At 46.5% G+C, this 26840-nt stretch overlaps 1 protein-coding gene and 1 pseudogene across 1 annotated transcript; both read left to right on the top strand.

Moving 5' to 3' along the window:
* The first annotated feature begins 1474 nt into the window (after positions 1-1474).
* LOC137844262 (olfactory receptor 10A7-like) lies at positions 1475-2428 on the top strand (annotated as a pseudogene).
* Positions 2429-7247: 4819 nt separating this feature from the next.
* Positions 7248-26530, top strand: LOC137844619 (von Willebrand factor A domain-containing protein 5A-like). The gene is made up of 18 exons (XM_068661092.1): positions 7248-7345; positions 16180-16254; positions 17053-17300; positions 17441-17663; positions 18024-18166; positions 18299-18413; positions 19146-19273; positions 19418-19506; positions 19761-19905; positions 20300-20382; positions 20857-20971; positions 21127-21291; positions 21574-21677; positions 23380-23561; positions 23732-23935; positions 25593-25816; positions 26125-26248; positions 26425-26530. The coding sequence occupies exons 2-18, from the start codon at positions 16212-16214 to the stop codon at positions 26502-26504; spliced, it is 2415 nt and encodes an 804-aa protein (XP_068517193.1). The 5' UTR covers positions 7248-7345; positions 16180-16211; the 3' UTR covers positions 26505-26530.
* Positions 26531-26840: the final 310 nt, after the last annotated feature.

Here is a 26840-nt window from a genome sequence, read left to right as displayed (position 1 = left end):
GTCTAAGGGTAACTTTTAAAGTTCTTCTCTATTCTGAGTAGGCTATATTGAGGTCTCTCTCAAAACTGGAACTTCAGTAATGTACTATTCTTTCATTTCCATGCCAATAGAAACAATGAAAACCACAAAGATTCCCTTCAAATACATTAGATTTTTAAATGCCTGAAGATATTAAGAGTTCCCTTATTTTATATATAAATTAAAATCATCTGTGGCTCCCACGTCCACAACTTTGACTTCCTTGTTCATGTTAGAAAACCCACAGACAAAAGGGCAGCAAAAGGGTAAGATACAGCAGACAGAGAAATTGGATTAAGTATTTACAAAAGGTGGCTGAATCATGACAGGGTTGTGAGCATTGCTCTTGTTTTGATAATGTATTATTCCCTTTTGTTGTGATCTCTTGACAAGGTCCCTATATGTATTGTGGAAAATGTACTTCCGCACCACTCTCTCCATATAAGGATACACTTCTGCCACCAAAGAACATTCTGTGCCTTGAGATTCACTAGTGTAGTCCAATGCTGGGTTCCCCCCTAGGTAACAGAACTTGAGCCTGGAGAATGCAGAGTTAATGACCATTTGCTCTGCTGTGGCAGTCTAATCTCTTCTCTCTCTTTCTCTCAGTTTCCCCTTCTGGGCAGTAACAAAACATGAAGCTGCCACAGTTGGCACAGTACTGCATAGTGCTCCATCTGCATCACACACATAGAGGCACTCTTCAGGATAATGAATCAATGTGACTAATGAGGCAGACAGCACTGAACTTCACTCTTTATGCCGTATTGTTGTTCTCTGTGGGTATCTTTATTATCCCTTCTTTCGTTAACAGAAAAATAGACAAAGGCTACTTGGTTTTGCTTTGTTGTATTCATTTTCTTTCTTTCTTTCCTTCTTTCCTTCCTTCCTTCCTTCCTTCCTTCCTTCCTTCTTTCTTTCTTTCTTTCTTTCTTTCTTTCTTTCTTTCTTTCTTTCTTTCTTTCTTTCTTTCTTTCTTCTTTCTTTCTTTCTTTCTTTCTTTCTTTCTTTCTTTCTTTCTTTCTTTCTTTCTTTCTTTCTTTCTTTCTTTCTTTCTTTCGTCAGTGTTTTCGTTGCCAGCTGGGCTTTGTCTTTAGTGCAGGGAATTCCCATGGAACCATTTGGGACCACTAACCTGACATCTGGGGGAGCACATGTTCTTGGCAATTAACCCTACGCCTGTAAAGAAGCAAACCCTTAAATACCAACTACTAATAGTTGTATGTTTGGGTCAGTCTCCCACACTATGAAACTTAGTGAACACCAGTGTTACACTCTTACAGCACACACAGCAATTGCTTCTTTGTTCTGCAAAGCCATCTCCAGAGTGGTAACCCTCAATCCAATGCCTCCCCAGGGATTCCCAGAGGCTCCTTGCTTCAGTAACTGGCTGAAATGCTCTGATCTCATTGCAGTGACTACTCCTCTGACACCCTGTCCATTTGATTCCTCCCAGATGAAGCCAGCAGAAAGACCAGAACTAGGAAACCATACTCTTCTGACAGAATTTGTCCTCTCTGGATTGTCCAACCACCCAGAACTGCAGAACCTGCTGTTCTTCACATTCCTGCTTGACTTATACATTCACTATCACTGGAAATCTTCTCTTCTTCATTGCCACAGTGCATCCCAACCTCCACATGCCCATGTACTTCTTCCTCCGGGTCTTATCCTTCCTGGATGTTTCTACAGCATCCATTGTTGTTCCCAAGATGTTAGTAAACTTCCTGTCAGAGGAGAGGAGAATTTCCTATGTGGGCTGTGCCACACAACTCTACTTTGTGATTTTCTTAGGAGCTACCGAATGCTACCTGTTGGCAGCCATGGCCTATGACCACTATGTGGCCATATGCAACCCCCTTAGATATGCAATCATCATGAACAGCAGAGCTTGTTTTTTCCTAGTCCTGCTGTCATGTGCTAGTGGTAATGTTGTGTCTGTGGTGCAGACAGTTTGGGTGTTCACATTGCCATTTTGTGGGCCCCAACAAGATTAACTACTTCTTCTGTGATATTCCCCCAATCATTATGCTCTCCTGCACTGACACCTCCTTCTATGAGAAACAGACAATACAGCCACAGTGCTGGTCATCTTTACACCGTTTTGTCTCATCCTGGTATCCTATGCCTGCATCATCTCCAGCATTCTGAAGATTTCCTCTGCAGAGGGAAGATGCAAGACTTTCTCCACCTGCTTTTCACACCTTATTGTTGTAACACTGTATTATGGTAGTGGGACCTTGATTTACTTACAGCCCAAGTCCAGTAATTCACAAGGACACTAAGAAAATCATAGCTCTCTTTTACACAGTCATAATTCCCTACATTAAACCCCTTGATTTACAGCCTGAGGAACAAAGAAGTGAAAGGAGCACTAGTCAAAATTATAGCTGAGCTGAGTAAGATATAAACTTATGCTGCTTGAAAGGAATCTTTCTTCTCCTCTGCATATTTGGATTGTATGTTCTTTTATGTTCAACTGTTTTTAAATGTCCTGACAACTTGAAACACTAGGAAATTGGATGTATCTCAAAGTGCACTCAGGAAGTTTTTGCTTCTTTTGTCCAATATGAGTGTATATGAAACTTACTAATTCAGTATTCATAATGCATCACCTTGTATCAGATGCTAGAGATGAAGATTTTTCTCTCTATTTTTTTTTTTTTGAATTTTATTGCTTTATGAAAGAAATATTCTTTATTTCATAGATAAACAAAAATTCTCCACCCCCCACATGCTCCCAGCATCTTGTAATAGATCATACAATCATTCAGGTTGGAAAAGACCTCTAAGATCATCTAGTCCAACCTTTAACTTAGTACTAAAGTCCACCACTAAACCATACTACTGAGGTTTGTATCTACACGTTTCTTGAAGACCTCCAAGGATGGTGACTCAACCACTTTCGTGGATAGCCTATTCCAATGATGCACAACCCTTGCAGTAGGTAAATTTCTCCTAATATCCAATATAAACCTTCCCTGGCACAGCTTGAGTTCATTTCCCCTCATCTTACCACTTGGGGCTTGGGTAATGAGCATCGCATTATTTGACAGGGGAGGAAAGGGAAGAGAGAAGAAAAAACAATACTTGTTTTGAGAAGAGAAAAGAGAAGAGAAGAAAGAGAAGAGAAGGAGAAGAGAAGAGAAGAGAAGAGAAGAGAAGAGAAGAGAAGAGAAGAGAAGAGAAGAGAAGAGAAGAGAAGAGAAGAGAAGAGAAGAGAAGAGAAGAGAAGAGAAGAGAAGAGAAGAGAAGAGAAGAGAAGAGAAGAGAAGAGAAGAGAAGAGAAGAGAAGAGAAGAGAAGAGAAGAGAAGAGAAGAGAAGAGAAGAGAAGAGAAGAGAAGAGAAGAGAAGAGAAGAGAAGAGAAGAGGAACACAGTAAAGTCACTGTAGCAGAGACTGCAATGCGTCTTAGACAATTATCTTGCTACCCAGGCCATACTGTCATTTGTATTTTGCATCTCTCTGCTACTTGTTCTTTATGCCATGGATAATAGCTTTGGGCAAAGTGACTGAGAGGTTTGTAGAAGCAATTGCAGATATGTGACTCCAGGACATTAGAGTATTCATTCAGGAGGAGGGAAGAAAACAGCCCTAGCTTTCTCAGAGGGGGAAGGAAACTGGAATCAGTCTCATCCACGGTCAATGAATGCTCTAAGTCCATAAGTGATGACTGTATGTGCCATTTTACCTGGTAAATCAGGGCATCTTGGCCAGATTTCCCGTAATTCTTCTGCCTCATATTTTTGTACACCACACAAAGTTTCTCTTTGAACAAACTCCAGAAACCAAGACACATCATTTAGTCTTCCAAGAGCAAGTAATGTGTTATTTCCAAGAGCAAAATGTATTATTTGATTGATTTTCAAAAAGTACCGTAACGGGAAAGAAGAAACCTGTTGGGATTCATCTCCTCTGAGCTTTGTGTGTTGCCTTGTAGGGACAAATATTAGAGACAAGCATGATTGTAGGTCTATAAGCTGCCACGTTTAGCAGTACAGATATTGTTGATCACCTGGTCAAAGCTAAGGGTTTTAAACTGACCCTAACTCATGGGACTGCATGGGGAAGCTGATGTGTCAGAGCTGATGTGTGGAGACATTACAGATTGTCACTCCGCAGAGGCAGCTGCCAGAAACTCCAACAAGTGGAATAGAACCTTACATGCTCCTCCCAGGTGGGTCACAGATTTGAGTTGTTATATTACCTTATATACACCTTATCAGCTTATTCTACCAATATCTGGCCCACCAATAATCATAGGATCTTGTCATGGTCCTCTTCTTGGGTCACTTTTTTCAGGTATATTTAGCCAGTGTTGAGAGTCTGCTAGCAAAAATATGTTGTTTAAAAGAATAAAACAATTGTTTATTGTTTAATGCATACAAAAGATTATTGGAATGTACCAAGCTCTAAGGCTAAGCATTTGTGTGTTTTTCACTTCTGGCAAAGCACCCAAAGAGCCTTGGATGGCCAAGCAGGAATCCGTCAGGAAGGGAAGTAGAAGTCCCATAAATCCTGATGGCAGCTGCAAAGGTGTCTGAGTCATCAAGAGATGTGTGGGACTGCAATGCTTACTAGCATTTAAACAGAGAATTACTGAAGTTGGAAGGAAGCTCTTAAGATCTCTAGTCCAACTCACTCACTCAAAGTAAGTCAACTACAGCAGTATGCTGAGGGTCTTGCCTAGTTCAGTTCTGAACATCTTCAAGGATGGAGACACCACAGCACCTCCTGGCAACCTGTTCCATTGTTTGACTACCTCTGAAGTTAGAATGTTTTTCTTACATGTAATCAGAATTTCCTGTATTTTACCTTGTTCCCATTGCGTCTCATCCTATCACTGGATGCCAATGAGTAGAGTATAGCTCCATCTGCTATGATCCATATTATTTACTTTTTTGTCATTCAGTTGTATGCACTCAACATAGCCCAAATACTCGATCATGGATGAGTTTCATACGTTGCAACTGCAAGCCCAGCAGCAGAACTTCTGTATGGTGCATCTAGTGGGGAATTAAAATCTCTTTCCCATAGCTCAGAAACAGAAAGCCAACAGAAAGTATGGTACAAACACCATCTTAAAATGATGGACCCTGTCTGTCATTTTCAGTGCCAACTTACTATTTCCTTGGCAGCAAGAATCCACTGCTGCAGGATGGGAGCAACTTAGCGCACTTTGGTGACTCCAGCCCGCAATTAAAATAGACTTTGCCTTGGGGAACAACGAGGTCTAAGTGGTCCTCAAAACAGTACCCCACCTCTGGATATAGGCTCACCCATTACCGAGCCATTTCCAGCTTTGGCAATCAATTCTCTGTGGGTGTGTGCCTTCAAGCAAGCTCAGCAATGTCTACAAGAAAGATCCAAGATGCCCATGTCTTCTTCCAAGGCTTCTTCACTGCTCCAAAATTGGCTCCCTACCTGTATCCTGTTGGACCCAATGAGGCATGTTGGCAAAGCAAAAGGTGTAGTGGGTTTAGGTGGCAAGGTTTTGGTAGCAGGGGGGCCATAGGGGTGGTTTCTGTGAGAAGGATCTAGAAGCTGCCCCATGTTTGGTAAGGGCCCCACTGCTGACCAGAGCTGAGCCAATAAGCGATGTTGTTTTGCACCTCTGTTAGAGCATATTTAAGACAGGAAAAAAAGAAAACAAAACACTACGCCACACAGCAGCTGGGAGAGTGAGAGGAATGAACAGCCTTGCAGGTACCAAGGTCAGTGAAGAAGGAGGGGGAGAGGTGCTCCAGGTGCCGGAGCAGAAGTCCCCTGTGGCCTGTGGTGAAGACCATGGTGAAGCAGGATGTCCCCCTGCAGCCCATGGAGTACCACGGTGGAGAAGCGTTCCAAGCTGCAGCCCATGGAGGAGACCACGGTGGAGCAGGTGGACCTGCACCGATGGAGGCTGCCGCCTGTGGAAGACCCCTGCCGGAGCAGATTCTGGGCCGGACCTGTAGCCCGTGGAGAGGAGACCACGCAGGAGCAGGTGATCTGGCAGGAGCTGCTGCCCGTGGGGGAGCCAAGTTGGAGCAGTTTTCTCCTGAGGGATGGACCCCGTGGTACGGACCCATATCTGGAAGAGCTGCTGCCTGTGGGAAGCCCATGCCGGATCAGTTCATCAAGGACTGTATCCTGTGGGTGGGACCCTACAGCACAGGGGATGAGAGTGACCGAGAAGGAATGGCAGAGAAGAAGTGCTGTAGACTGACCATAACCCCCATTCCCCAGTTCCCCTGCGCCGCTCGGGGGGAGGAGGTGGAAGAGGGTGGAAGGGGGGGGGGGGGGGGGGGGGGGGAAGGTGCTCTTGGTTTCTTTCCTTTGTTTCTCACTTCTCTAGCTTGTTAGTAATGAGCAATAAATCTTACTATCTCCCTATGCCGAGTCTATTTTGCCCATTACAATAATTACTGTGTGATCTTCTTGTCCTTATCTCAACCTTTGAGCCCTTTTCATCATATTTTCTCCCCATTCCTCTTTGAGGAGGGGGAGTGAGAGAGTGGCTGTGGTGGAGCTCAGCTGCTCACTCGAGCGGAACCAAAACAAAAGGCAGAGAAGAGCGTCAGGAAGGCCAGCTGATGAACTTGTTTGAAGTACTTGTGTGGGTGCAGGGTAAACTGAGGTGGCCATTTGGAGACACTACCTGATCAGCACCCACTTTTGCTTCTGGCTGTGGGGTGCTTCCTGAGGGGAACACATGAGCCTGCCCCCATCCCCTGAGCCCAGTCCCTCAGCAGAGTGGGCAGTACTGGGCAGACACCCCACCCTGTGCATCGCTGCTGTAGGTTGCTCCCTGATAGCCCTGGCTGTACACAACAAGCCTTTTGCAAGTGGCATCCCTGGCTTGGAGTCCCCGGAAGGTGGCCAACACATTACATGGTCTCTGTCAGTGCCTTTCCTGGCCTCTTTCCTCCATCCAGGCCCAAAAAGCACTTCCCATTCAGATACCCCATGGCCTTGTTTTCTTTATGGCTCCACTGACATCTCAGAACAGCCCAAAGACCCTGAGCATCCATACACCCAGTGCCTTCCACCCATCCCAACAGGCAGGGCTGGTAGTATCTCCAGTCCCCCTAGCCCATCCCATCAGGAAGGACTGGCAGCATCTTCAGTTCCCAGCCCTGAGTGCACATTTGTCTGCATTCCAGGCAGCCACACAGGCACTGTAACAGGGAACTCAGTTCCTATCTGTCCCTCCCACTTCCTGCAGATATCAGCCCTCCTCCTCCTCCTCCTCTTCCTCCTCCTCCTGCTGCAGCTAACAGTGTTCAGTCACAGAACCATTCCTGTGTCTGTCTGCTCGTTGGTCCTGCTGCAGCATCCTGTTCCATGGTGAGTGTGTGCCTCTATATCCATCCTTACATCTGTTCCATGCACATGCGCACGTTTGTTTGTGCTTGCTGTACTGCTGCAAAGGTTAGGAAGCTTCTCCATGTCTGTCTGTTTTTTATTGCTCATTCCTGCCAGGCTGAGGGGCATGGAACTTGTGTTGCTGTTCATTTCTGTTGCTCTGTGCAATGAGTCTCTCCATTTCTTGTTACTTACAGGGCTTTTGCATGAGACTAAGAACAACTTATGCCCTCAGTGAGAGTGCAGAAATAGAACTGGTTTGAGTAAGTTAGTTTAAATGTTGTCTATATATTTAGGCTCTTCATGGCTGAGGACAGAAAGTGTGCAAGCTAAGATTCAAATTGCCAATGAGCCATACACGCAGTGATCATGAGATCATACACACAGAGATCATGATATTCATAAATTCATATTAACACAGAATAAGTGAATAAGCATACATATTTTGTTACTAGATTTCTTAAAATTGGTTGCTGATAAAACAAAATTTCTACTATGATCACAGAATTATATCCTTAGTCAGATCTTTACTAATTTAGCAGCACTCAGTTTTATCAAATAGAAATGGTCTTCACAGGAATCCCTCTGACAATGGGGTCCTCCAGCAACTGGAGGTTTATCCATGTACAGCTTAAAGAAACTGGCAACAAGGATGGCCGACTGGAGACAGGGGTCTCTGGCAACACCAGGGACAAAGATGATGTGTATATGAGAGTATCGCTTTCTTATATGAGTAAGGTGCAGACACTTATACCTACCCTTACTTTTTGTGGTGAATGGTCCCTGATGGCAGGTTTGGACATAGTCATTTTCCTTCCTTTCTTCTTTTCTACTTTTGTCATTCTGTACTTTTGCTATGTGAAGACCCCAAACCCAGATGAAAAACTGTCTGATTTTTATGAGGTCCTTTCAAATTTACATGTGTTAAAATCCCCTTAACTTGGTAACTGTTTGGGGCAGTACTGGCAGAGAATACAAGACTGCCATTAATGCTGAGCTGAGTCAGGGTTGCTGGAGGCTCTCCATCTCCTGGGAACAAAAGGGTGGTTCCCAAAACCGTTCCCTCAGAAATCTCACCATGACTGCAGATGATCATCAAGAGCTAACAGTTCTGAGCTCTGTCTAGGTGCTGCATCATTATGCCTGGAATGGAACTGCATGGTCATGCATCACATCTTCCTGGCTGAGAGCTTAGAATGACTTTGCAAGACAGTTCATCCCCTTCCCGCTCTCACCCTGCTTGTGTTAACATTCATGTTTACTCCTGGGACAATGGGATGGATTTCCATTCATTAGGCTGACTTCTGCTCCTGTATGTAGGACAGTCATAGCCCATTGCGTATTACACCATCTGCCCAGTGTTACAAGCAGAGCACATGGGAGACACTCATCCCTCCCACCCCCGCACGCCCCAGCCTCTCAGCCTTCACTGTGAGCCGTGCTGCAGACGGGTCCCCCCTTGCCTGGTCTCATTTGCAAGGAGGGGGGACACAATTCAGCAAGATGCCTCTTCCTCATCGACTGGGGAGAGGCGAGCAGGGCCGATGCCCCAGTGCTCCAAGCTTCCTTTCAGCCCCTCTCCTTTGCCTTTGTCATCTCCAATGGCCAGATAGAAATGCTGTTGCCATACTTGTCCACCTACCCCGCTCTCCACTCCTTATCCCAGGGTCACCAAGGTCTCCAATCCCCATTCTCCCCAACAAGAAGCTCATACCTCAGAGGTGCCCAAGCCACCCCGCCCTTCCTCCCCACTGTTTGCAACCTGTCACCCAGGTGCTACTGCACAGGCAGCTCAGGCAGAGCCACTTTAGCTCCAAATATCCCTGTGGCTTCTTCAAGCACTTAGGTACCAACCAAACACAGTGCAAATTTTCCTTCTTTACACCTTACTCCTTGAAATGAGTTAATACTTCAGCTGGACTGGAACATTGAGGCACTTCCTTTTCCCTTGCCAAAAGCACCAGGGAAGTCCCCTGAGCAAATAAATGCCTTTCACCTGCCCCCACACTTTCATGCAGGCTAGCTGGGCACTCATTCTGTCTTCCTCCTTTTTCCAGAAAGGCATTTCTCACTGGGATCTGATGCCTGCATCAAATGTTTTGCACCAGGATTTGCTGGTTTACTATGATCCCATTAAAAAGGACACTCAGATGCTGTAAAATATCATTTAAAATGACATTCTATGTTGTAGGACAGTAAAGAAATATGAGACATATAGAAAGAGGATAGCATAGATAATCACATCCCCATCAATGTTGGGAACCCCAGGCTGTGCAACATCAAATGATGATCTACCTGATCAGCATGCAATATGTTACAGTGAGCAGGCTACAGTGTCAGCCCTGTTACAGTGATCTGGCTGAGGTTGTCTTGCAGCCAAGGCATTTGTGCAGCCCAGCACAATCCCGAAGGTGAAGCCAGATGTGCAGCACAACACAGAGCAGGCCTGTGCTTCCTCAGGTTAACTATTGTGTGGACCACCAACTCCTTCGTGTGTGAGGATTCTCCAGCCAAGATCACTACGGCACATTCTGGGTATTTACCATAAGCATGCGCTAGGTGATGCTCCTTGCCCACTTAACCATCACTCAGCCACCTACTGGCAATCCTGAACAAACCTACAGGACAAAGCAGCCAATAAATGCAGTGCCAATTCTTCTACTGTGTGGTGGTTTTACCGTACTGGGCAGCTAAACCCCACAACCGCTCTCTCACTCCCCCTCCTTTAGATGAGGAGGGGGAGAAGTAAAGCGAAGAACAACTCACGGGTTGAGATAAGGATAATTTAATTAAAGGGAAATAATTATAATAGTTAAATAAAGACTACCATGAACTAACAATTTAACTAAGGGGAAAATAAAAAGGGAAAGGGGAAAGGGAGGGGAAAAAAAGGAAAATAAAAAGAAGGGAGGAAAACAAACAAACAAAATAAATGAAGGCTATATGGAAGTGCAGAGGAAAGAAATTACTCTCTACTTCCCACAAATGAGCGATGATTGACCACGTCCTTGAAGCAAGGCCTCAACGCACGCAGCCGGTGTTCGAGAGCAGGACCGACGTCTTCCAAACGAGAGCCCACCCCTCCCCTCTTCTTCCTGTTTCCCCCTTTTATTGCTGAGTGTGACATCACATGGTATGGAATATCCCTTTGATTGGTTTAGGCCAGCTGCCCTGGTGATGTTTCTCTCCTCACCTTTTGCCCACCCCCTAGGAGGGTTAGAGAAAGGCCTAATACTGTGCCACTGCTGCTCAGCAGCAGACACAACACTGGTGTGATAACACTGCTGTTCCAGCTACAAGTACAGCGTACGGCACTGTATGGGCTGCTGCTGGGAAAGTTAACATTCCAGCCAGACCCAATACATACTGATACGAAAAAGGACATCTGCTATGATATGACATCACTTGGGGAGCGTATGAAGCATTTTCTGTTACTGGAAAATGTGAAGCATTAGGTAATGAAGAAAGAAACTTGGGACTCTATGAAGAACATGCTTAATGATCTTTAACAGCTTACATAAACCACGGCACATTGGTGTTATAATCACAGCAATAACAAGTACATTTAGGTCAGTTAAGTCTGATGAAATCTGTCAGCATGTGACTACAATCTAACTGTGCTGTGATTAATTCTGATAATTGTCAGTGAATACCTACCAGAAATGTAGCTGCACACAATCATGGTTACTGATAGCAGTATAATGTTGAAGGTATGCAGACCTTTTCACATTCCTTTAGGACAAGCATTTGCACATCCCTGAGATCTACTAACCTGCTGAGGTCCACAGGACCTGTGTATTAGCCCTTGGAGTCAACATTCACAGCACAAGGGCTTCAAGATCCTCCCTCCTGACATGTTGAGCAGGCCCGGAGAAGATGTTTGCATCATGTTTTGCATTAAGAAGAAAAAAAAAAAAAAATAGCACTCAGACTTTGTAAAGTATCATTTAATATGCTCTTTATTAAAGCTAACCCAAAAGAGAGGATGGTACAGAAAATGTTACCTTTCTTCGATGCTGGGAACTAGAAGCTGTAAAGCAGCTAGGGAAGGGGGAGAAAAAGAAACAGAAACAGTAAGTCCGCGCGGAAGCACAGAGAGAAGGAAAAAAATTATTCTCTACTTCCTATCAACGAGTGGTGTTTGGCCATGTCCTGCAAAGCAGGGCCTCAAAACGCGTAGTGGTTGTTCAGGAGGAACAGCCCTCTCCCCCACGAGAGCCCCCCTTTTATTGCTGAGTGTGACATCAGGTGTTATGGAATATCCCTTCGATTGGTTTAGGTCAGCTTTCCTGGCGATGTCCCCTCCCCATCCTTTGCACACCCCCAGCCTGCTGGCTCTTGGGGCCTTGGAAGGAGTACTGATGCTGTGCCAGCACTATGCAGCAATAGACACAACACCGGAGTGATACCAGTGTTGTTCCAGCTATGAGTGCAGAGCACAGCACTGTGTGGGCTGCTGCAGGGAAAGGTGACTCCATCCCAGACAGACCCAACACATCAGGTTAACTAATATGTGGATCAACAGCTCCTCTGTGTGCAATGTTCACTTGGTCAAGATTGCTGCGTACTTACAGCAATTTACTAGACCCACTAGTTTACAGTGTGTTCTTCACTGGTAATTTTCTTCCTAATGACACCACATAGACCCTGATCTGTCTTTTATCTCCTCTAAATTCAATGGCCTGTAGCTTTCTGTACTTCCTCAATTTCTTCAGGCAGATTGTTTATCATCCTTGCTAAGCCAGTTCTGTCTTTTTGAAGAGTCAGTTGAAACTGACCCAGAAGCAGCCACTTTGTCCTTATTCTGGAGCTTTCCTATTAGTGATGTTATTATATTATACATCACATGGACTAATAATTAATTATATACGCTCATGCAGCAATTCTGCAAGCAATGGTTAACTTCTGCCATTCCATAATCAAAGTTAAATATAGTTGTGCTGGATCATGATTTAATTCTATGCTCTAATGGTCCCTCTTTCATTTCCTGTGAATCCAAGATTTACATCTCCTCATACACACTTTCCAAGCTGTCTTTCTCCTGCCTGATAGCAAAAGGAACTCTGTCCTTAACACTTGTGAAGAGCATGCTGGGAATAACTTCAGGCCTAGTAACTGGACTGTTGAAGTCTAAGCAAATACCCTTCATGGAACAACTTCATGGGGTAACCCAACTGTTTTGTTGGAGGGAACTGTCTTAGGACAAGCTCTCACTGAGAACCTGTGCCTCTTCTTCCAGTAAGTATGGAGCCCCTGAATGGAATCTGAACACTGACTGATGTGTGTTCAGCCCTGCTTTCTCTCTGATAGTACTTTCTTTCACAAATATTCTCTCTCCTAAGGGCTCTTTGTGAAGGGAGGGGAAGAGAAAACCAACAACATAGCATGGAGAAAGAATGGGAAAATGTTGGCATTTGGGAGCACACCTGATTCTAGGTGCTTTGATTCCTCCTCCCTCTCTTTTTGCAGACTGTGCTTAGGAAAACCTTCATTGCTGATGGTGACAGATCAGCATCTGCACAAACTGATGTGCTGGTGTATTTGTCCAGCTTGGAGACCTGCTACACTTCCACCACAATGCTCAGGCTGCTGGCCAGCTTCCTGACTGGGGACTGGACCACCTCTGCTCAGGGCTGTTTGGCTAAGCTCTATTTCTTTAGCTCTCTTACAGCTTCTTAGTGCTGCTAGCTGGCAACCGTGTCCTACCATTGGTACTTGGTCAAACTGATATCAAAACAAAAGGACATATGTTTTCTCCCTTTTGATAGAGCAATGGAGCAAAATTTGAAATGCATTATGAGCAGATAGGTCTAACCTTTGCTATGATTAGTTATATAGGAGGAAGTTTAGAAACATTGTATTACTTAGCCAGCTTCATCTGTAAGCAAATACAGACTTGAACCTCAAAGTGAAGGCAAGATGATGCAGGCCTGGAGGATGTGTCAAAAGAAGATGAGATGAGGACTAATGCTATGCATATGTTCTTGGATGGGTAAATGACTAAGCTCAGTATATGCAGGCCGAACATGAAATAATAAGAAAAGAAAGAACAAGATGTCTAGCTCATGCACAAGAGCCAGGTCCAAGCAGCGAACACAGTGAGGAAGACTATTGATGTCCACCAGAAAACCCTAAAAGACCACCGGTAGAAACAAATGTGCATGTTTCAGGGACATTTGAATATTTTAATGACTTCTGAGATGATGATAATTATCCAATAGAAATCTAATGATTTCTAATGATATCTAATGATTTTGAATGATGATCTAAAGTTTTGGTAGTGGGGGGCTGCACAGGTGGCCTCTGTGAGAAGAGTCCAGAAGCTGCCCAGTGTTAGATAAGGGCCAGTTTCATTAGCCCCAGAGGGACCCAACCCTGGCCAGAGTGGAGCCAATAATCGATGTTGTTTGTGCCTTTGTAAGAACAGATTTAAGAAAGGGATAATCTGCTGCACACAGCAGCTGGGAGTGAGAGGACTGAGAAACATAGAATCCTAGAATATCCTGAGTTGGAAGGGACCCATAAGGATCATCAAGTCCAACTCCTGGTGCTACACAGGTGTGCCCAAAAGTTTAGACCATGTGACTAAGTGCACAGTCCAATCGCTTTTTAAATTCAGACAGGCTTGGTGCAGTGACTGTACCCTGAGGAGCCTGTTCCAGTGTGCAACCACCCTCTCGGTGAAGAACCTCTTCCTGATGTCCAGCCTAAATTTCCCCTGCCTCAGCTTAACACCATTCCTGCGGGTCCTATCACTGGTGTTTACAGAGAATAGGTCACCTGCCTCTCCACTCCCCCTCGAGAGGAAGCTGTAGACCACAATGAGGTCCCCCTCAGCCTCCTCTTCTCCAGGCTGAACAGGCCCAGTGCCCTCAGCCGCTCCTCATACGTCTTCCCCTCTAGGCCCTTCACCATCTTCATTGCCCTCCTCTGGACACTCTCCAACAGTTTAATGTCCTTATTGTACTGTGGTGCCCAGAACTGCACACAGTATTCGAGGTGAGGTCGGACCAGGCATAATTTTACCATAATTTTACCATAATTTTACCAGGCACTGACATGAGACTGACAGCCCTGTAATTGCTAGGTCTTACCCTTCTTGAAAACTGGGACAACATTTGCCAGCTTCCAGTCCACTGGGACCTCTCCAGATTCCCAAGATCATTGAAAAATAATTGAGAGAGGACCTGTGATGACATCAGCTGGCTCTTTAAGCACCCTGGGATGGATCCCATCCAGACCCATGGACTTGTATGGATCCAGGTGGAGTAGCAAATTCCGCACACGTTCAGGGTCGGTTGGGTTTTTGTTATTCCCACCGTCATGGTCCTCCCACTCAGGGCAACCAGGGTCCCGAAGCCCACCATCAGCATTGAAGACAGAGGTGAAGAAGGCATTAAATGTCTCTGCTTTGCATATGTCATTGTCTGTGAGGAGACCTTCCCCGTCAAGTAGCGGATCTACTACATCCCTGAAGACACCAAGGTCAGTGAAGGAGAGCAGGAGGTGCTCCAGGAGCTGGAACAAAGTTCCCCTGCGGCCTGTGGAGAGGCCCCTGCTGGAGCAGGCTGTCCCCCTGCAGCCCATGGGTCCCACAGCAGAGCAGATCTACATGCTGCAGACCGTGGAGAACGGGGTCCCACCATGGGTTCCACAGTGGGGCAGGGGATTTGGGGTGTGCTGCCACCCATGGGGGACTCACGCTGGAGCAGTCTGCTTCAGACAGGTGGACCCTGTGGTACAGACCCATATTGGAACAGTTCTTGAAGAGCTGCTGCCTGTGGGAAGCCCACACAGGATCAGTTCAGGAAGATGGCATCCCATGTGAGGGACCCCATGTGGAGCAGGGACAGAGTGACTGTGAAGGAGTAGCAGAGATGAAGTGCTATATAGTGACTGCAGCCCCCATTTCCCCATTCCCCTGCGCCACTCAGGGGGAGGAATTGGAAGAGGGTGGATGAGGGGAAGGTATTTTTTTTAGTTTCTCATTCCTCTGTTTTGTTAGTAATAGGTCATAAATTTCTCTAGCCTACCTATGCTGAGTCTGTTTTGCCTGTCACAATAATTACTGAATGCTTGCCATGTCCTTATCTCAGCCCTTAGGCCCTTTTCATCTTATGTTCTCCCTCTTTCCCTTTGAGGAGGGATAGTGAGAGAGCAGTTGAGGTGGAGCTTAGCTGTCCAGCTGGGTAAAACCACCACAGACTCATCTTCCCCCCACTGGCCTGGATGGCCATCCTTGCATCCAACCACAAATTCCATCCTCCTGCCCAACTTCCCATACATTCATATTTTTCTGCCATTCACTCCTCCTGCCACTAAATACTGCCCTCTTCAACCAACAGCTTTGCCACTCTCCTCCCACAAATCCATATATGCATCCACCCATCTGCCCAGACTATGTTTCATCTGCTCTTTGTCCACCCCTCCTCTGTCCATTTCTTCCTGTCATTGGTGCTGGTTTCCTCCATGTGCAGTTGCCATCGCTCAGGCCCAAACCCATGCTCTGCCTTGTTTCTCAGTCTCTGACCATTATTTCTGCCACCTTCCCTTCCCTGTCTAGTGTAAATTAAGTGCACACACACACACCCCTTGAGGCAACAGATTTTTTGGACATCTGCAGTTCCTATTGCAGGCCTCTCTCCTACCAATCTACTACCAGGCTAGTGAAAAACAATCTTGAGATAAGGATATGAGGAAGCAAGAGTCATCTTGTACACTGGTGGGAGCTTCCTGTCTTAGAGGAAGGGAAGATGGAGGTGCCCAGTTTCTTTCATGAGGTCCTCATAACTCACTTTATGCTCTTTCCCACACAGAACCTGTCTTCAACCTCAACCTTCAAGTCAAGATGAGGCCAAGTGGCATGCTGAGAAAGCGTCGTATGTACAGGGGTGAGTTGGGGCCAGGAGTGTGGTGTCTGTGAACAGTGGGGAGGATTTTTACTGGAAAATCAATGTGGAAAGGAACTGATTTCTTGAATGGTTGAGAGGGAAGCACATATCTTTGTGTTCTGGGAACTCAGAGGCATGCCCTGTAGTCAGTATTTACTTTTTCTGAGTTGCATAGGAAAAAAGAGGTTGCTGTACATGTGATTCATTTCACCCATAGTGCTTAGGGCTTTCCAGGGAAGCCATCAAGAAATGGGACGATGATGTGGACCTCCTGTGACTACTTTTTATGTTATGCTATGGTCCCTCCTTCCTTTTCAGTAGTGCAAAATGAGTCGTATACGCACTTAAGTTAATCTCTCTGGAACATTAGTCTCAAAACAGGAGGTAGGACTTGCTTCTTGTCTCTGAGATACAGCATGAAGGTTTGAAGAGCTGCAGAGAATTTCCTGCCATTTGCATGAAGCTTGCTGTGGGGTTATCTCCACATATATCTCCATATATTGAAGGACAGACTTGTCACAGTGCCATGATAGGTCTGAATTAAGGTGAAGCATGGAACAATTAGGTGATCTGAGGTCTATGTGAGACAGAACGGGGCTTAGAGAGATGAGGAAATGTGGTCCAAGTGACACATACTGGCAGCCTTAGAGACCTTTCATTGCTGTTTGTCAGCTTTTGCAAATTGTATTTCTGTGGCAAGTTTGGACACACAAATGTTGCCTATTGCTAGCAGACACTTTAAATGTAAAATACTCTACAGTCAACCAGTGAGTCTGACAACTGTTATGTCTTCCTCAGGATTATTTGACAGGGGAATATGGTTCTTTTCAATATGTCAAGAAATACAGCTGGAATCTGTGGCAGTAAATGTAAACATCCAGGACTTTGTGGCTGATGTGGAGTCTAAGCTGTTTTTCCGCAATAAGCAGCAAGTCTCTGAGGAGATCATGTTCGTCTTTCCTGTGGACCCTGACACTGTTGTATACACCTTCTATGCTACAATGGGGGACACCCGTATTGAAGCAATGCTCTGGGACAAGGAGGAGGTACTCTGATTCTTTGGGGGGGAGTGGGGGTGGGGGATTGATGGGGCAGGGAGAGGGGTTCAGGTTGAAGTGAAGTGTGGAAGTGAGAGAATAAAATTCTGCTGAGACCTCAGTAACACATTTTTCTCGCTTTGTGGTAGGCCCAGAAGCTGCACAAAGCCACTTCAGGCATGGAGAATTTGAGATACCTGCAAGATCAGCCAGATATTTGGGGTCCAGTGTTTGCCTGTTTCTTGGGGACCCTGCCTCCTAACAGGGATGTGGCCATCAACCTGTGCTATATCCAGGAGCTGCCGCTGCATACTGATGGAGCTGCCTTGTTTTGCTGGTCACGATACCTTCTCCCCCAACATATGCACTTTAGTGAGTGATCCCACGGGTGCCTATACCAGGGAGGAGCACACTCCTCCTCACCATCTCTGTGGGGCAGGACCCCATAGCTGCACACATGCCACACCTATAGAATCTGAAAATAACCCCTCATACCTCACAGCCAGAAGCCCCCCAGGTCTCCCCACATATTCCACAGCAAAAGAACCCCACAAATTCCTATACAGTCCACACTGTGAGACTACAGATCCCCCCATACAAGCATTGCAGTGAGAAAATCTCAGATTCCACATCTGACCCACCACCACCACCCATGACAGATAGTACTCCACAATCACTGTCTGCTGCCCAAATTCTCTCCTTTCACTTTCTCACATCTTTTTGTCCCTACAGACTGGCAGATTTCTGAGGACGAGATACTGGAAAACCTGCACTTTAGAATCTGCCTGCAGTCAGCCTGTGGTGTGTCTCATGTAGACATTAACAGCAGCCACACCCCTCTGCAATACACAGCTCCAGATCAGACATCTGCTGAGGTATGGCCCTGTCAGATGCCAGAGTCCCAAAGTGGCAAAGTAGGGAAGGGTCTGTGATGTACTGATGATACTAAGGACTCCTTGGTCCTTTTATTTGGTTCTCTTTCCTCCCCACACCCTACTTGTCCTCAGGTTTCCTTGAAATCAACACCTTGGCACTTTGATGATTTGCAATTGCTTGTGTATTATAAAGGGCCTCACAATCTCAGTGCTGTGGTGGAGAGCAGAGATCCCAAAGCTGCACCTGGTGAGTGTGGATGGCAGACTGGGCACCAGGGAGACTGGGGAAATCTGAGGAATTTTCAGGCAATAGCTTCATCAAATTAGAGAATCACAGAATATCACAAGTTGGAAGGGTCCCACTTGGATCATGAAGTCCAAATCATGGTTTCACTCAGGATTACCTAAGGTTAAACCATATGCCTAAGAGAATTTTCCAAATGCTTCTCAAAGTCCAACAGGTGTGGTGCTATGACCGCTTCCCAGGGCAGCCTGTTCCAGTGCCCGATTGCTCTCTCAGTGAAGAACCCTTTCCTAATATTCAATCTGAACCTCTCTGGACACAGCTTTATACTATTCCCCAGGTCCTGCCATTGGTCACCAAAGAGAAGAGATCTGCACTTTCTCCTCTACTCCCCTTCATGAGGAAGCTGTAGGCCACAGTGAGGTCTCCCCTCAGTCTACTCTTCTCTAGAACAAACCAACCAACCGACTTCAGCTGCTCCTCATAAGTCTCCCCCTCTAGACCCATCTAGAATTTGGCACTTGGTCTTGTTAAAGGTCATGTTGTTGGTGATTGCCTAGCCCTCTAATTTGTTAAGATCTCTTTGAAAGGCCTCTCTATCCTTGAGGGAGTCAACAGTTCCTTCTAAGTTAATATCATAGGTTGGAGCTAAGGGCAATATGTAGGACAAAAGCAAAGAGACAGAGAAGGGGGTTCCAACCTAAAAATGCTCCTTGCTTCTCCCCCATGCTCCAGGATCCCTGCTGGGAGACCCTGTGGTGATGGTGACACTGAAGCCCAGCATTCCTGAAGTGGTGCCCAGTACAGGCCAACTTGGGGAATTCCTCTTTCTCATAGACTGCAGCCTCTTCCAGGATGCACAGGTACCATCTGAGGAGGTCTTCAGTGTGGACTTTTCACAATACTTCTGCTCAGGTGGTGGGGATAGAGGCAAGCTGCTTCGTGGGAGTGGATGTTCTGCCTAGCTTTCCCATCTAAGCTCTTCCCATCGTTCTGTCTGTCCCTAGAACACACTGCTCTTCCTCCTCAAGAGTTTGCCTGTGGGCTGCTATTTCAACATCTACAGTTTTGGGGCCACTTTCAAAGCCTTCTATCCGTGAGTTGGGGGTGATGTTGCGGCAGGGCCAAGGGGCAAGTTGAGTATGACTCTTCTAAGTGAAACTAGGGACAAGCTCTAGCTGGATGGCAGCTGTTGGGTTGGATCTGTTAGAGGCACTGATAGAGTAAGTTCTCCTTTCAGGCTGCTTCTAGAACACTGGTAGTGAGGTAGGGCTTTCCTGGGAAGTGGTCATGTGGGGATAGCTGTGGACCAGGTTCTCTCCCTCTGACATTCTGCTTGCTCTCCCATAGGCAAAGTGTGGAATACACGCAAGAAAGCATGGACAATGCTGTGAGACGCCTCTCTTCCATCTGCCCTGATCTAGGGGGCTGTGACCTCTTGGGCCTCCTAAAGTCAATCTACAGCACACCACTCCTTCATGAGCATCCCCGCCAGGTATCAGGGCACAAAGTGTAACGGGGAAGTGAAAGAATGTAAACAGTGGGGCAAAGGCAGATTTCAGTATGCATCATGAGTCATGCTGCTGGCGCTTGCATTGAGAGTTGCCATGTAGGGGGGCATTCTAATGTCAGAACGTGACACCGTCATTGGGGAGAGCAGCTTAGGAGGGCTTCTGTGGAATTTGCCTTTGGAGAAAGTGGATATTCCTTGTGGCGTGCCACTTTGTACTAGCAGATGTCTTGGTGTTCCTGAAAGGAAACACACAATCTCTTTCCCTCCCTCTTTCAAGGTGGAAGAGGGTAAGGCTGCCTGCATTTTAGGACAGTGTCTTTCCTCTGTGAGGGTTCACAGCCCTAAAAATCTTTGTTTCCCCTCCTGTCTGCCTCAGCTCTTCATATTCATCCAGAGGAAGATCTCCAGTGAAGAGGAAGCTATCATGGCTGAGGTCCACCGCTACCGTGATGACCAACGGTAATGGGGGAGCCCTGTTCCTGTCCCCCAACATGGTCACTTGCCCTGACTGTCAGTCTTTCAAAAATTCTCTCAGGTCCTAGTCTGTCCTACATCTTCTCTTTGGTGGAACTTCAGCAATGACCTCCACACACACTTTCCTTACCTCACTAAGACTGCCTATACTCTTCTTGTAGTGGGCCTTCTCTCACAATTTTTCCAGGCTGTTCTCAGCACTTTTCTTTTTCCCCTCACCATGCAATACCTCAGTATGCTCTGAGGGCCCAAAATCCATTCCCATGACCTCTATACCCAAAAAAAGTTTAACCTCTCCCTACACAGCAGGCAAACTCTCTCACTCCAGGGTGAGAGAATGCTGAATCACAGTTTCATTCCTACAATTAAAAACAGTCTTACCTTTCCTTTATACCAATCTTGCCATTCTTACCTCTCACCTTTGTCCACTCTCTAACCTTTCTCTCTTTTCTTGTACAGGTGTTTCTGTTTTCCTGTTAACAGCTGTGACAGCTTCAAACTTTGCCAGGCCATTTCCCTGGAGACGAAGGGTGAATGTGTGTGCATCCACTCCAAACTGGACATGACATCTGAGGTAACTCCCCAGGCACCTGTGCTTCCAGCATTCCCACTGCTCTATACAGCACTTCCAATGGTTCTCCTAGATATGCAAGGCGATCCAAATGCCATCATCCACGCCAACTCAGAGACCCCCTCCAGCAGTCTGTGCTCTCTGTGTCCCCTCACCAGGCAGTGAAATGCCTGCAGCAGGCCCTGAAGCCTCTGGCAAGTGAGATCTCACTGCACTGGGACCTTCCACCAGGCCTGGAGGTGACAATGATTAGAAAAGCTCCCGAGTCGATCTTCCAGGGACATCAGAGCATCATCTATGCCCAGATCCATGGACAAGCACAGGTGAGAGATCAGATCCAGGAGCAAGGCTTTCTGGAAGGTATAGGAAACACTCCCAGTTTCATGTTCTCAACACAGGGAGTTGTTCACCTCTACTAGACCTGGGAAAGACCAGTGTTATGTCTCTGTGAACCCTGTCTTTTCCCTCCGAGATGCCACTGCCTCTGCTCCAACTACGGACATCTATCTACTACTTTAGCAGAGCAGAGATGGACGCTAAGTGGCCAGCCTCCCTGTGCTTTGCAGATAAACTTTTCTGTCTGATTCTTTCCCTTGTGTCCCCAGGATCCAGAGGCAGATGTGGCAGCTGTGACCCTAAAGTACCTTGTAGGCAGTCAGTCCTTCGATTACACACTCAGGTTCTCACTGCTCCCATCAGCAGATGACAGGTGAGAGGATAACATAATGGCCCACAAAGACAAAGGGATATTATCAAGGTCTCAAGGAGGGACAACAGGTGTCCTTTGCTTGCATACCTTGAGATGGGAAGACAATATAGGTTTCCAGTGCTCCCAACTTATCTCCTCTGCCTTGACATGGGGAGAGGATTTGGGTGACCATTGCCCCACTGCCCCCTCATCTTTACTCCTGCTGCTCCTCCACAGCAGCCTTGGTTGAGGGAAACACTGTTGACGTAGTCTACCTAGACTTCAGCGAGGCCTTTGACATGGTCTCCCACAATATTCTCCTGGAGAAGGTGGAAGCCCATGGATTGGACAGGTACGCTTTTTGCTGGGTTAAAAACTGGCTGGACGGCTGGGCCCAGAGAGTGGTGGTGAACAGATTGAAATCCAGCTGGTGACTGGTCACCAGTGATGTTCCCCAGGGGTCAGTGTTGGGGTCCATCCTCTTTAATATCTTTATTAATGATTTGGATGAGGGAATTAAGTGCACCCTCAGTAAGTCTGCAGACAACACCAAGCTGGGGAGAAGCGACAATCTGCTGCAGGGCAGGAAGGCCCTGCAGAGAGACCTGGACAGGTCAGATCAGTGGGCAGAGGATAATGGGATGATGTTCAACAAGTCTAAGTGGTGGGTCCTGCACTTTGGTCCCAACAACCTCATGCAGCATTACAGGCTTGGGGCAGAGTGGTTCAAAAGCTGTGCAGAAGAAAAGGATCTGAGGGCGCCGATTGATGCTCGCCTGACCATGAGCCGGCAGTGTGCCCAGGTGGCCAAGAAGGCCACTGGCATCCTCGCTTGTATCAGGAATAATGTAGCCAGTGGGACCAGGGATGTGATCTGTATTCTGCTCTGGTGAGGCCACACCTTGAATAGTGTTCAGTGTTGGGCTCCTTGCTACAAGAAGGACATTGAGACCCTGGAGCATGTCCAGAGAAGGGCTACAAAGCTGGTGAAGGGTCTGGAGCACAAGTCTTATGAGGAGCAGCTGAGGGAACTAGGGTTGTTCAGTCTGAAGAAGAGGAGGCTCGGGGGAGATCTTACTGCTTCTCTACAGCTACCTGAAAGGAAGGTGTGGGGAGCTGGGTGTTGGCCTCTTCTTGCAGATAGCCAGTGATAGGACAAGAGGGAATGGCCTCAAGTTGCACCAGGGGAGGTTTAGGTTGGAAGTGAGGAGACATTTCTTCTCAGAAAGAGTAGTCAGGCATTGGGATGGGTTGCCCAGGGAGGTGGTGGCGTCACTGTCCCTGGGGGTTTTTAAGGAAAGGTTGGACATAGTGCTTAGGGACATGGCTTAGTGTAGCTTTTTTGAAATTCTTTTGCAAACACAGATGCAGAACCCTGGTAATCGTTTCTTTCACTCAGATTTTGGAAAAATGAGATTTGAAACACTCTTAGTGCAAGTCCTAGGAAACCTGACCAGGGATCCCAGTTGTGTTTCCTTGGTTCTGATAGTCCCTGGAAATGAGTGCTGGGACTCATTTGTCGCTTTAACACCGTCTCTGGGAGTGTTTAAGGAAAGGTTGGACGTGGTGCTTAAGGACATGATTTAGTGGGCAATATTGGTGGTAGGGGGATGGTTGGACCAGATGATCTTGGAGGTCTTTTCCAACCTTAATCGTTCTATGATTCTATGATCTCATCCCCCTACCCACAGTGGAAACAAGGACTAACCCCCTTTCTCTGCAGGCTGCCTGTGCACCGTATGGCCATGATGCATCTGCTGTGGAAACTGTCCCGGGATGGGACAAGCAGGTCAGAGAAGGACATCTGGCAGAATGCAGTTACGTTCAGCCTCAGCCTGGGGGTCCAATCCCCCTTCACATCCAGCATAGCTGTACGCATGGAACTGATGGATACCTGGCACCATGGTAAGGCCAAGAATAGTGGGGATAGGATTGTAAGGGGAAAGTGGAACTTGCTGGTCTGATGCCTCCTCACCATCACCAGCCCCATATCCTGTGGGCCTGAATAACCGTTTGCCTATCTCTTAAATACATTAGTCTAACCCTCACTCCCCATCTTCCTGCCTCTCTCTCAGATTCTTTGCCTCTAGACTCCCCTATGCTGCTTCCTCCCTCTCACAACCTGGTTCCCTGCCAGCTTCTCTGGTGTGGCTTCAGGCCTGTGTGGTTCAACTCCACCAAGTTTTGGATGGTCCAAAAGTTCCAGTTCTGTCTTGAGATGCTTCATCCCAAAGCCTCTGATGCTGTAGTACTGACCAAGCTCTCATCCCCCCGTAAAGGTAAGTAGAAAATTCTCAACTGTGGATCCTCGGATGTGTTGCATAACAGTTGAACTCTCCTTTCAGTATTTATTTTCTCACCAGACTTCCTGATTATCACTGTGCTGGTGACGGATGGAGAAATAGGCAAAGCAAATTTGCCCTTAGTGCATTGGAAGCCTCAGTCCAGACAGAACATGAAAGGAAGAGACTGCTGTCTAGGTCTTGAGCTGAAGAGAGAGGCTAGTGCTTCTCTCTGGTGCTGGGGCAGAAGTGCCCTCCTCTGTGAGAGGTATACTCTAGACAAGGCCTGGAGCTGCTATCTGAAGGAACGAAAAGTAAAGAGCACACTGCACACCATCAGGGTGAATGAAGAGGAGATTGCTGTGGTCTTTGTGGAAAGTCTGCAGAGAGAAGATTTTGAGTGACCTGAAGCAAGGACATCTGGAATTCACAGTCAGAATGGAGAAAGCTGGAGGCTTGTGACTTCTGGCACCAATAGGAAGGCTCCTGCTCAACCTGCAGACCTGCAGCTCCAGAATAAGTATAGTGCCCAGGCACTGGTGAGAACAAACTAGGACTTTCAGCGGAGGCATCCAGAGTCAGCTGAGCCTGACTCTAGTGTCCAAACAGAAAGAAAAGGCATGTGAATTACTGGAAACTCTCTCATTACGATAAAGGCATTGATACACTAGAATGAATCTAGAGGAAGGCCACTAAAATGAGGGGGCTGAACTACATGGCATGCAAAAAGAAGTTGAAGGAACTCGTTTTGTTATTAAGGATACCTTATTTTTGTCTATAATTACCTGACTGGAGGAAGATCCAAAGAATACAGAGACTTGGAGGTACATGGCCTTAGGATAAGAGGCAATTGATACAAGTTGGAACAAGGGAAATATTGAATGGGTATAAGGAAGTTTTTGTTTTGTTTTGTTTTGTTTTAAATCATAATAACCAAGAACTGTTGGAATCCTCAACCTTGGAGATGTTCATGATAAGTTCCTGGGTAAGCTGATCGAAATGAAAACTTCCTTGAATTATGGCATTGGACTAGATGACCTCCAGAGATTCCTGCCAACCTAAATTACATTGTATACATTTAGGCTAGCTTTACATGATCCCTGGTTCTGCCCCCAACTTCTTTGTTCCCCAATACTTCTTCTGCCCATAAAAGCTGTTAATTCTGCTGCAGAACTTGGACATGCCTAGAACATTAATATCCTATGGTCTGTGCTTGACCCTCCTCACCTTCACACTCACGTATTGCAGTGCTGTTGTAGCTTCAAAGAAGTCTTATATCCCAGAATGTGGAAAGGAGCAGCTCATGTTGAGACTGGGTTCAAGAATTGATGGTGGAGAAGGATGAAGTGAGGTTTTAAATGCTGTATAATCATAGAATGGTTTGGATTGGAAGGAACCTTTAATGATCATAGAATCATTTAGGTTGGAAAAGACCTATAAGATCAGCAGTGTCAGTATACCTGTGGGGGACTGGGAAAATTTGAGGGTGCTCTGGGAGTTCTGGAAAAGTCCAGGATGCCTTTGGAGGTCTGGGAAAACTTTGGAAAGCCCAGAAAGGATGTAGGACAGTTGAGGATATCTGGAGAAGGTAGAATTTAAGGTTACTAACCATTGCTTATTTCATAGGAGCTATGTGAATATTTCTGTCTTCCAGAGCAGGAATCTCCTCCTGAAGAGCTGGTGATGGAGGAACCACCACCATTTCACATAAGTTGGGACTGGAAAATTTCACCGTTGTCAACAAGACTGTGTGACTTCTCCAGTCTCAGGGCAGTAGTGGCACTCCAGAAAGCAAATGGCTCATGGGACCTGACCTCAGCCCTGACCTCAGCCTTGGGGCTCAGCAAGGCTGAAGTTAAGGGCCAAAGGCCCAGTAAGGTAAGCAGATCAGGGGCGGGTGGGGGGAAATATCATGAGCTGAACTTTTATCTTCTCCAAGTTTCCAGTCTGAGCTGAACCAGCAGGAGAAGATCAGAACAGTCAGGATATTGAGGCTGTCTGCTTGTAGAAAGGAGAGATGTAATCAACACAGGTATCTGGGAACTTTCTTGCACTGAGGATTTCAGAAGCTCAGAGAGTTTGTGTGTGTGTATAGTCCTCCTTTCAGGCAAAGATTTGTCCAAAGGTTTGTGCTATTTTAGGTTTGGTCTTTCTTTTCCCCCTGACTGTTCCATTTTCCTCCACAGCATGTGAAGCCAACTGCCTGGGCCACAGTGTTGGCCTTAGTCTGGTTGCACCGGTATAAATGGAGGGTATCTTGGTCAGAACTTCTGGAGGCCAAGTCTTGTAGGTGGCTACGGGACCAAACTGGTAAGTAGATTTTGCTAGGAGGAGTCATACTCTAGGCATTTCCCACAAACTTGCACAGCAAACAGCCATGTTCTTCTTTCCCTGTGCTCCTGTGTGGCAGTCTATGAGACTGTCAGTACACACTGTCTTCCCTTTCTGAGTTGTGTCCATCCTCTACCTTTTCTCTCTACTTGCAGAGATCCATCTGGATGAATGTCTGGAAGCAGCAAATTCCCTCTTAGGTTGCTTGGTAGAGCCCATCAGCTTCAGGATGTGAACTTCCCCATACTACTGGGAGTGAGCAAAAAGTTGGTCAGGGAAGCAGCCAGGATTAGTGACCTAAACTGTCTGAAAGGATATTCAATATCATTAATACAATGCTAAAAATAAAATATGAAAAGGAGAAAGGGAGGGGAGAGGAGAAGAGAGGGCAGGGCAGGGCAGGGCAGGGGGAGGGGGAAACTGGGGCAAGTTGAGGCTGGGGTAGGGAACATTGTCTTCCAGAGAAGGCATTGCTTAGAGATTGGATGGGCATCAGTTTACTTGTAGGAGATGGTGAGTGCCTTTGCATCAGAACTGGTTGCCTACGCATTATTTGTTTTTTCCCCTCTTT

This window comes from Anas acuta, chromosome 25 (assembly GCF_963932015.1).
Source record: "Anas acuta chromosome 25, bAnaAcu1.1, whole genome shotgun sequence".
Classification (NCBI taxonomy): domain Eukaryota; kingdom Metazoa; phylum Chordata; class Aves; order Anseriformes; family Anatidae; genus Anas; species Anas acuta.
Note: the sequence above shows the minus strand (reverse complement) of the source record. Positions and strands in the feature narration are given on the sequence as shown.

Bases quoted from the DNA above. Each gene is read 5' to 3' on its own strand.
- LOC137844619 (XM_068661092.1), top strand. From the start codon at position 16,212: ATGAGGCCAAGTGGCATGCTGAGAAAGCGTCGTATGTACAGGG. The intron at 17,664-18,023 runs GTGAGTGATCCC...TTGTCCCTACAG, and splicing joins CCCCCAACATATGCACTTTA to ACTGGCAGATTTCTGAGGAC. The intron at 19,906-20,299 runs GTATCAGGGCAC...TGTCTGCCTCAG, and splicing joins TTCATGAGCATCCCCGCCAG to CTCTTCATATTCATCCAGAG.